The sequence below is a fragment of the Arachis hypogaea genome, chromosome 14, assembly GCF_003086295.3.
Source record: "Arachis hypogaea cultivar Tifrunner chromosome 14, arahy.Tifrunner.gnm2.J5K5, whole genome shotgun sequence".
Lineage (NCBI taxonomy): Eukaryota > Viridiplantae > Streptophyta > Magnoliopsida > Fabales > Fabaceae > Arachis > Arachis hypogaea.
Window position 1 is genome coordinate 82,143,572 of NC_092049.1, and position 11,136 is coordinate 82,154,707.

The 11,136-nt window shown below is 35.3% G+C and overlaps 1 protein-coding gene across 3 annotated transcripts; it reads right to left on the reverse strand.

Annotated features, from left to right (window-relative positions):
• Positions 1-4,177: 4,177 nt before the first annotated feature.
• LOC112742700 (transcription factor MYB3R-3) lies at positions 4,178-10,591 on the reverse strand. Of its 3 annotated transcripts, none has more exons than XM_072214188.1 (10): positions 10,215-10,591; positions 9,559-9,726; positions 9,178-9,328; positions 8,924-8,975; positions 8,731-8,788; positions 7,836-7,930; positions 7,655-7,758; positions 7,424-7,552; positions 5,322-6,418; positions 4,178-4,492 (listed from the first exon to the last, which is right to left on the reverse strand). In XM_072214188.1, exons 3-9 carry the CDS (start codon positions 9,321-9,323, stop codon positions 5,398-5,400), a joined length of 1,605 nt encoding a protein of 534 aa, XP_072070289.1. In that variant the 5' UTR covers positions 9,324-9,328; positions 9,559-9,726; positions 10,215-10,591; the 3' UTR covers positions 4,178-4,492; positions 5,322-5,397. The 3 variants fall into 3 exon arrangements, with proteins under 3 accessions (XP_072070289.1, XP_072070291.1, XP_072070290.1); XM_072214190.1 differs by having other exon boundaries at positions 9,178-9,304; positions 10,215-10,356; XM_072214189.1 differs by lacking the exon at positions 9,559-9,726 and having other exon boundaries at positions 10,215-10,331.
• Positions 10,592-11,136: the final 545 nt, after the last annotated feature.

Below are 11,136 nucleotides of genomic sequence, written 5' to 3' on the forward strand. Positions count from 1 at the left end.
CTTGCGAATATTCATTGGATGGTTTAGATATCTTTAGTCCTTCAGGGACTTTCATATAGATATCCCGATCTAATGAGCCGTACAAATAGGCTGTTACCACATCCATTAAATGCATATGCAATTTATGATATGCAGATAAACTGACCAAATAACGCAATGTTATCGCATCCACTACAGGGGAATATGTTTCTTCATAATCTATACCGGGCCTTTGTGAAAAACCTTGTGCCACAAGTCGGGCTTTATAGCGCACAACTTCATTTTTCTCATTTCGTTTTCTCACAAATACCCACCGGTATTCAACAGGTATTACATCTTCTGGTGTACGGACTACAGGTCCGAAGACTTCACGTTTTGCAAGTGAGTCTAATTCAGCCTTCATGGCTTCTTTTCGTTTTGGCCAATCATTCCTTTGTCGACATTCTTCGACTGATCTTGGCTCAAGATCCTTACTTTCATGCATGATATGTAATGCCATATTATATGCAAATATTTCATTGACAATTGTCTTATTTCGGTCCCATTTCTCTCCTGTAAAGACATAATTTATCGAGATCTCATCATTTTCACAATTTTCAGGTACCTGAACGTCTTCTGGCGTTAAAATTATATCAGAATTTTGGACAACTGCAGGTGTCTTTACTATGTCTTTTTCAACAGGAATAGTATTTACCTCTTTTATCTTTCGAGGATTTTTATCTTTGGAACCGACAGGCCTGCCATGCTTCTGGCGTGTATTTGCTTCAGTGGCTATTTGTTCTACTGGGACATCAATTCGAATTGGGGCATTTTCTGCCCTACCACGCTTCTGGCGTGAATTTGCTTCGGTGGCTACTTTTCCTACTGGGACATCAATTCGAATTGGAGCATTTTCCGCTGGTATATAAGATTTGGTTATCCTCTTTGTATCGAAAAATGTATCAGGCAATTCATTTGCTATTCTTTGCAAATGTATAATCTTTTGAACTTCTAGTTCACATTACCCTGATCGAGGATCTAAATGCATCAACGATGATGCATTCCAATTAAGTTCCTTTTTAGGAAGCTTATTCTCTCCCCCTAATGTTGGAAATTTTGATTCATCAAAATGACAATCCACAAACTGGGCTTTAAATACATCTCCCGTTTGTATCTCAAGATACCTCACTATAGAGGGAGAATCATATCCAACATATATCCCAATTTTCTTTGGGGTCCCATTTTGGTGCGATTAAGTGGTGCAATGGGAACATATATCGCAACCCAAATATTCTTAAATGGGAAACATTTGGCTGCTGGCTAAAAGCTAATTGCATAGGAGAGAAGTGATGGTAACTTGTTGGCCTCAAACGAATAAGTGCTGCGGCATGTAAAATAGCATGCCCCCAAACCGAGGTTGGGAGATTTGTTCTCACAAGCAAGGATCTAGCAATTAATTGGAGGCGTTTAATAAGCGATTCTGCTAACCCATTTTGTGTGTAAACATAAACTACTGGATGTTCAACACTTATTCCATTAGCCATACAATAAGCATCAAAAGCTTGGGAAGTAAATTCACCAGCATTATCAAGATGAATTGCTTTGATTGAATTTTTTTGGAAATTGTGCTTTTAATCGAATAATTTGAGCCAGTAATCTCGCAAACGCCAGGTTGCGAGAAGATAATAAGTACACATGTGACCATCTCGAAGATGCGTCTATTAGGACCATAAAATATCTAAAAGATCCACATGGTGGATGAATAGGTCCACATATATCACCTTGAATCCTTTTTAGGAATTCAGGGGACTCAAATCCAATCTTTACTAGTGATGGCCTTAAAATTAACTTTCCTTGAGAACATGCAGCACAACAAAATTCACTAGTTTTAAGAATCTTCTGGTTCTTTAGTGAATGTCCATGAGAGTTTTCAATAATTCTCCTCATCATGGTTGTTCCCGGATGACCCAATCTATCATGCCAAGTTATGAATTCATTTGGGCTAGTAAACTTCAGGTTTACAATGGCATGTGATTCAATTGCACTAATCTTAGTATAATACAACCCAGATGAAAGTGGGGGTAATTTTTCTAATATAACTTTCTAATCTAAATCATGAGTTGTGATACATAAATACTCATGATTTCCCTCATTCATTGTCTCAATATGATATTCATTTTGGCGAATATCTTTGAAACTTAGAGACTTGGTAGACAATAGTGCATTATTTATTATGAATTTTGTTCCTCCGAGAAACAAAATTATAGCTCTTTCGGAGCCTTCAATCACATTGCCTGAGCCAATAATAGTATTAACATACTCTTCTTTTGGCACAAGATGGGTAAAATATATAATACTTTTAAGAATAGTATGCGAACTTGCACTATTCGCAAGGCAAATATCTTCAGAATATGTCCTTGCCATTTTTCTTCAAAAAAAAAAAAAAACAGATAATAATAATAATAAAATGAGCAAAAGTACATGCACAGTAAAAATTATTCACATGAATACTTAACAAACACATACACATATCAAACTATTCCATCATTGATCAAATAGCCAATATTTCCTTCGAAATCCTTAAAGAAATTAGATATATTATAATGAGTGGTGGAATTTTCATCATTTGAAACAAAATTTGTTTCCTTTCTTTTGTCATCCTTTTTCAAGGATGATTGATAAAGATCAACTAGATGCCTTGGGGTACGACAGGTACGTGACCAATGGCCCTTTCCACCACAACGGAAGCATTTATCCTCAATTGATTTACTTTGCCCATTGTTTCTTTCTTTATCCCACTTCTGGTGAGATCTTCTGTTTTGAACATAATTCCTTTTCCTTCCATGATTTTTCTTGTTATTAAAATCTTGCCATTTACCTCTTCTGGAGTTATAATTTGCCGCATTTGCTTCAGAAAATGGGACGGCGGCGCCAGTTGGGCGCGCTTCATGATTTCTTTAAAGCAACTCATTGTTGGCGTTCAGCAACAAGAAAGCAAGAAATTAACTCAGAACATTTTTAAATTCTTTTTCTCGATACTGCTGCTGCAGGAGCACAATCGAGGTATGGAAGGTCGAGAAAATTTTCTCTAACATATCAGGCTTGAGGACGTATCACCATCTTTTGATGATTGTATCTTTCTTCAAGACCTTTCCACAGATCTGCAGGATCTTTTAATGTGGGATATTCATTTTTCAATCATACGTCAACATGACGACGAAGAAAAATCATGGCTTTGGTTTTATCCTTCTGGGATGCATTATTTTCAGCCTTAATGGTATCTTCAAGATCCATTAAATCAATATGGATTTTAACATCTAGTATCCATGATAAATAATTATTTTCAGATATATCAAGAGCATTAAATTCAAGATGAGAGAGCTTCAACATAATAAAAATTTGTTACCCGAGTCTTCCTAAAAATTTGATCAGAGTCTCGTGCTGATAACGTGTTATAAAATAACTAAAAAAATAAGGAAGAAGCAACAAATAAAATATGAAAATATAATTAGATAACCCAAGTAGTAATATTTACTAGAATTACTATCTCAATATAATAGAGATGATTAATATATTTACTAATATTATATATAAAAAATAAGAGAGAGGAGTACTTAAAATACTTGTAAGGAGAGAGAATATAAAAGAGAGAGAGAACATTGTTATTATTGATTGTATTTTTCTTAGAAGCAAAGGCCTCTATTTATACATGAATAGGGGGATATAATTTCAACGTTCATTTAATATTATTCCTTTTTGAGAAAGTAAGTTTCACATGGGAATGGGCATCCATGTCCCATTCTTATCACAACATCAATAATATAAAATCACTGATCATTGATATGATATAGTGTTGTCCATTACAAGAGGAACACGATAGTATTATCAAGTAGGAAGAAATCATAGAGTAGAACAATATCGAAACTAATCCCCAGAGATCTTGATTTGGTAGAGTTGTCCCCGCCCAAAAAACTTTTTTCTATTTTTCATTCAAGTGAAGCACTCTTCAATTCAGTTTTAACCAAAAAAAAAAAAAAAAGAAAGAAAGAAAAAAAAAAAAAAACGTTTAAACAGGTTTGAAGAAAATACTTGATTTCTAATGTTCTTAGATCCGGTGTACATGTCCTACAAGTTTCTTTAAAAGAAAACCAAAGTTACCAGTTTGGTTTCACTTCGGTGGCAATTCTTGATGAACATGCTATTCTCATATCTTGCTAACATTGAATGATCGTTAAACAATTTCGGTGTAATGCCTCCGAATGGTAGTTGCATTTTTATTGATTTGTAAGTCAGGCTGGAAAAAGTTTAAGAAAAAATACCCAAGGAAACACCGACGCTACTTAAAGATTTATTGTTCCTAAACCGTACAAAACTGGTATATACAGCAAGCCTTATTCTATACATACCGGATCCTACAGCTGCTGAATTCTGTTCACGTGTGATGAAAATGAAAAACCAACTATCCAACTGTCTTCCCGAAATACGCGAACGTTATCAAACCATTTGGAAGAACCAGCCAAAATCAATAAAGTACCTAAATCAATTCAGCAGAGAAGTTATTCAGAATTCATAACTAAATGCCAAGCAACAAGAACGGCAAGGAGAAAACATTATGCTGCCAAATGAACCACAAGTAGAAAAATTAAATAAATAAAACGAACATTCAATTGCAAAGCTCAAATATTGTTTCGGATGTTGGATAATTAATGCTCTGCAGCATATTATTTTATCTGTTGATAATGCGGGATGCTTTGCACTAAGCTTTAAAAGAAAAAGGTATCTGGAAATGCTACCCCCATATGCAGGACCAAAAAGTACGTCTCTCACCAACTCTGCTGAAAGTTTTGTATGCCTTTTCCAATAGTTAATATCTCTCACGAAAATTTTAGGGAAGGTGCCTTGAACGGCAACAGCATTGGGATCATCGTTAAGGTAATTGCTAGCACTGACATTTTCATGAAAGCATGTTAAGAAGGTATTTATTCAGCAGGCTAGCCAGTTATGCTACAGCGCCAAACAAATTCAGAGATTTTGAAGATAAAGATAATGACAACTGAAGCAGTTCCTACTCTCCATAAAAATCTCATGGGATCAAACAAACCAAATAGCATTTCATAACTAACTCAGAATGAAAGCAATGCAAAAATAACCAAATCCTAAAGGACAATAAGTTCAAACTCTAACATGGTTTTATTTTATTATATTGTATTACTTTAAAAGCTGCAAGGGAAACACAACTCATATAAAGGATTAGTTTCACCGTTTCTCATAACAATTGAAAACAGGGAAGTCCTTAGAAAAACAAAGCTTAAGCAGAAACGGAATAGAATACATTTAAGGAACAATAATAGGTAATCACTTACAAATTATTTGCTATGTTGTTTCTTCATAATCAGATTGCTACTCTTTGCAGGTATTTTCATTCAGTTGAAATTGCTTTCATTTTTTTTCCTCAAATGCAAATTCTAGTTGTTTCTCCACGGACTTGAGAACTGCTGTTCGCTTGGATCTCAACTGGTATGGTGGAGATGCATTGTAAGCCTTGGGAAGGTCACTCTCATTGTCATGGCTTGCTGGACTCTCAGAGAACCTCCCAACCTCAGATCCAGAATTATCCTTGGTTCTCTCTGATTCATTAGAAGTACAAGAATGATTTTCTACCTTCAAAAGTTTACAAGGAGGGGTTTGTGTTTCGACTCTGTTCCGTCTCCTCAATATGGAAGGAGTGTTTGGAAAAGTATCAGCAGCTTTTTTCAAAAATGATTCAGGTGTCTCGCTGCATAATTCACTACCCTTCACACTAGCTGGAGTGAAGTAATCGATAGGCGACAACATCGGATTAGAGCAGTATTCATTCTGCAGGCTTAAAGAAAGAGAATCTAAAGGAACTGAACCACTTAACTGTGGCGGCTCATAACACAAAGAACCACAGGTAGGACTTTCTTGGGAGAAAGAAGTTCTGATAGACCTGCTGCTGCAGCTCATTTCACAATTGTCTACACACCGCTCAAATTTTGAGTTTACACTTAGTCCAGAATTCTCAAAATTTGTCCCACAAGTTATTCTGAAATTAACTATTGACACAGGCTTTGAGTTGCTCCAGGCGAGATCTATGTTGGATGATCCAGGTTTGCATTCTACACCGTCAGAATCAGCAGATTCATTCGCAGGAACACTTGAAGAATCACGAACATCTCTAACTGTCCCTGAGGATGACTGATTCATGCCACTCTCATCTAGCATACTAACAGTTGTAGGTTCAAATGGTGTTTCAACAGCTAAATTTAATTCTTTACTTGAACAAACAGGAATTGTTTTAGAAGTAGAAAGTCTAATTGTATCTTTGACAGCAACTTGTGCATTGTTCTTTGGCACTGGTGGAAGTCTTCCTGTAGCTAAATAAAAATCCAACTTTTTCTTCAAAGAACTATTCCAATGGTTCTTTATTGCATTATCAGTTCTGCATAAGAGAAATAATGTAGAAAAAATATTAGCATTTGTGACGAATACAATTTAAATGCCATGGCATTTAACAACACAAATTATCTCCTCCTACTTGTGCACATATAATCAATGAAATCTGCATCCTTTATATAACTTTTATGTGATAGCTATTCCAACGATTCACTCTACAAAAATATTTGAACCATAAAAGTGTGGTACTTCCATTATGTTCTGAACAACATTGAACAGATTTTTCAGCCCTAAAACAATGATGATGGACAAATCATTAAAATTTGTGTTGTTCAGAAGCCATATGAACTAAGAGGATCCTCGAAAACTTCGGTGCTTATTAAGCTTAATCGACTTCCACATCAGTATGACAGCTGCAACTGTTTAGATGGATGCACAAAAAGAATATGACACTGAACTGAGAAAGAAAAGAAACAGCAATAGTACAGGGCATTAAAGAGCCCTTGATATCTCCTGTCCCCGTGATAGTTCATAACTTCTTTACCTGTCTCTCTTTACACCAGAATTTGTTCATGGCTACACTGGCCATTGTTTACCAAGTTAAGCCAAATTTGCTTACCTATAACCTCAACAATAGGAGGTTTACTTTTACTTATCTTGAGTCACCATCAGACATGGGTTGAGAAGCATACAACCATTTTAATGGAAATAGAGTTATGTTAGGATAGATTAATTTTGCTCAATTGACTTTATCCCTTTTCTTTGTTGTTTTTTGTTTTCATAATTTTGTGACTTTTTCTGCTTGTATTAAGAAGTACTTCTTTTATATTTATTTTAAAAAAAAATGTAAGCAGAATACCTCCTCCTAGGAGAGCAAGAGGAAAATATCCACTTACCACCATAAAAACAACGAAATTCATGTTGAAAATAATTAGACAATGCCTCAAGATGATAACTCGTAATTTGAACAGTAACATCAAGATTTAAGCCCACTTCTTTTGCTTATCTATGTTCCATTATAATAAACAACAGAAATAATACGTAAGCATACCTTCCAGGAAGAACCTTGGCTATTTCAGCCCATTTGTTCCCATGGGTATGATGAGCATTTATCAGGGCCAATTCCTCGTCCAAAGTCCAGGCATCTTTCTTTATGTCAGGATTAAGATGATTGTGCCATCTGTAAGAATTTGAAAAGGGAAGAGCAATTTTAAATTGAGCAGTTCCTGTGTAAAGCCACTAATAGTAATGACATCATCAGTTTAAATTCTAGTCAACCTACCGCTCTCGGCACTGTTTCCCTATTCGACCAGGCAAAGACCTGGCTATAAGAGACCATTTTGTAGGCCCAAATTTTGAGACCAGTTCAACAATTTTATCATCCTCCTGCCCAAAATAATATATATATAATTTTTGAAAAAACTGAAGGAAAAAATTTATGAAAGACAAAGAACAGGTTCAACCTCCAATGTCCAAGGTCCTTTAACAAGTTCTGGATTGAGAACTTTTTGCCATCTGTGAAGGCATTGAACTTCTGTTCTATCAGGAAAATACTCAGCTGCATTTCACATTTTAAATTCAGGTCATTGAAATCAGCATAATGCTTACACAGTTACACTAAGCACTTAGAGTACCAAGCCACATAAACAACTTTCCATCATTCACAAACATAATCAATTTCCGTACATGGTGAATCACACGGAAGATATTATAAGAGAGGCAAATACAGGTTGGGAAGTTTTCATTCCTGGTGGTTTAATTCTAACTTTTCTGCATTGCAACAAAGTAACAAGTTAACCAAATGCGTCCTCAAGCCTATATCTTTCAAATTTCATAATACACTTACTTTTTTTCTTAAACTGCAGTATTCTCTAGTTCCACTTTAGAACTGAGTAAAACATCAATAATAGTTAAATGAAGAGGTTACAATAACATAGATATTCCATTAAACATACATTTCATGTAACTAAGAGATAAAGCATTAGTTGAGATTTTTAATTTCAGAATGGACGATGGATGGTTCAACTCTGTGCAATGAATATACTGGCATGCAAAATGATAAGAGTATTTTACAGTAAAAATCATGCATTTTACTGATCCAAAAACAGTTACTTATGATCAACAATATTACTCTCCTCGGGTCAAATGTATCATGTAATTTATATATTCATGTAAGCTGAAGATAGTCTCTCTTGATTATAAGTTTATAACCAATTATGCAATGCCATATAAATCACACAAGGTCATCACATAATTATTGAACTAGAATCTCCCCACCCCACCCACTAAATTAATAAATAAATAAGCAATGTGGAAAAAAAAATTATGTCAGATAGAAACAGTAAAAACAAAAAGTACCTATTTTCTTCCAATTCTTGCCCTTGTAAGTTGCAACAGCATTCCTTAATGTCTCATCCTGCACAAAATTGAAGAAAGGCATTAAGAGCAGATATTAACTTACATACAAGCAAGCAACAATGCAAGCACACATCTAAACAACAAAGAAGTGACAAAAGAATAGAAGTCTCCAAAGACAGAGTTAGAGAATAACCTCTTCTGCCGTCCAACCTCCCTTTGCACGCCTTATAGGGCCAGTGATCCTCCTGAACAGAAAATATTCACACAATGAAAATCACAGCAAAAATTCAAAATAGATACATGTTCAACAATAAAAAGGAAATCATCTAGCAATGCAGATTGTAAAACATGCAGTAAAAGCACACTCCCCTCAGATTACATAATTCATGATTAATAACGAACAACCGGAACAATGTAATCAGAAAGAGAGAGCTTAAATAAAGTTACCGGTGTGAGGGCGATGTAGATGTAGGGCCACACATCTCTGTGGACTTGTTAATTGGGCTGCCACTGCCTTCGGAAACAGAGGAGCAAGAAGCAGCAGTGGATTGCTTATTCTCCAGACAACACGCTTCTGTTTTCAACTCAAGCATATCTCCTAAATTCAGCAACAAAACCAAAAATACGGATAAAAAAAAAAAACCGTATGCAAACACATGTAGCAATTCCAATCATATATCAATAATGAAAACTCTAAAAATACACCTCATAATACAAAATACCCCAGACTTTCGAATTGAAACACAAATACAAACAAAAACCCAGATTTATAACTCAATTATCACATCAAAACCTTTAAAACAACAAAAATACAGTAATGAAACTCACACATAAACTTTGTGAGAAAGAGGTATTCTTGTCTTTTGAGGTTCTATCGCATGAAAGCAGATTCCACTCTTCTCATCACACCAATAACACAATCCCCTCCCCATCTCTTTCACTCTCGGCTTGGATAAGCCCCAGGCTTTCAGCGGCGATAGATTCGGCACCGGATATCTGGAGGTGTTTAAAGAGCAGCGGTGAGAAGCGGAAAAACCATAAAAAAAAAATGACGATTGTTATGGATGGATGGATTTGAAGGGCATTCAACATTATCTCTAATTATGAGGTGATTCACGGAGAAAATAACATATTAGTGAGGTAAGTGTAAGTGTAAGTGTAAGTTTCTAAATGAGGTGCTCCACGTTCTTGCTCATTCCCCAAGTTGCCGTATTAGAGAAAGGGGAAAGGGCATGAAAAACTAAACACTGGTATTCAACGGAAAAAGAAATTAAAAAGGAAAGGAAACCATAAACCCAATTCAGCATGACACAAATCAAACTCTGTTGTTTATGTCAAAAGATAATCGCGAAGACTCGATCAAACATCAAAAACAAAGAGAAAAAGAAAGAAAGAATTGTGAAGAGTTGGGAAAAAAAACAAAGTAATTAAGTAAATAATAACAACATAAAAGAAGGTGAATTTCTCTGCATAGAGGGAACTACCTATGCTTGCAGAGAAGTGGAGGAAATCGAAGTGAAGCTCACAGAAGAATAGAAGAGGAGACCAGAGACCAGAATTGCTGCTCTTCTCTCAGCTACGGTTTCGCAAAATCCTCGACCGTTGAAACGAAGCGAAAAGAGAAATTAAAATTAAAAAAACGAATAAAACCGAAAAAAAAAAAAAAAGAATTTTAATTTTTTGTATTTGGCTATTTGCTATTAAGTATTAACGTCTCCGTCTCTGGTAGCAGTGAAGCACCGCCGTTTCCGTTAACTGCCGTTTAGTGCGAAAGGCGGCATCTTCTTTAATACCGTCAGACGTCACATAACGGCACTCCCAAAAACGTTAGGCATATAAAACTTGAACCTCAGACAGTCATAAGGCATTGAGGATAATGAGGTATACTTAACTATAAAAACTAAAAAGCCTTTTAAAGAAAAAAACTATAAAAAAGAAAGAGAGAAAACAAACCTCGTAACTTTTGACAGATTTTTTGTGTGTCCATTATTTTTTTGATCTCCAAGTTTTAACAGATTTGGAGGTTAAGGAGGTGGATTAATTGATTGATTATTGAGTTAAACTGTTTACGTATTGGGCTTGGAAGGTTAGATCAACGGTTAAGTGTATTTATTGATTTGGTGTTTAATTTTTTTAAATGACATCACAATTAAAAAAAAATTAAAAGACAGAAACTAAGCATAAAGATTAGATGTCATATCACAAAGTCTAAGATCTTGGTCTTAGTTGTGTGTTTTGCCTAGGAGTGTTCATGGATCAGATCTGATCTACATATTTGTGGTATTTATTTGAATTCGACTCAAAAATTGCGAATATGGATCCAATCCGTAAGGCTTTCGGATTGGATGGGATCGGATCCGCATACTAATCGGATCGGATTGCGGATTTTGTGTTAATATCCGCATA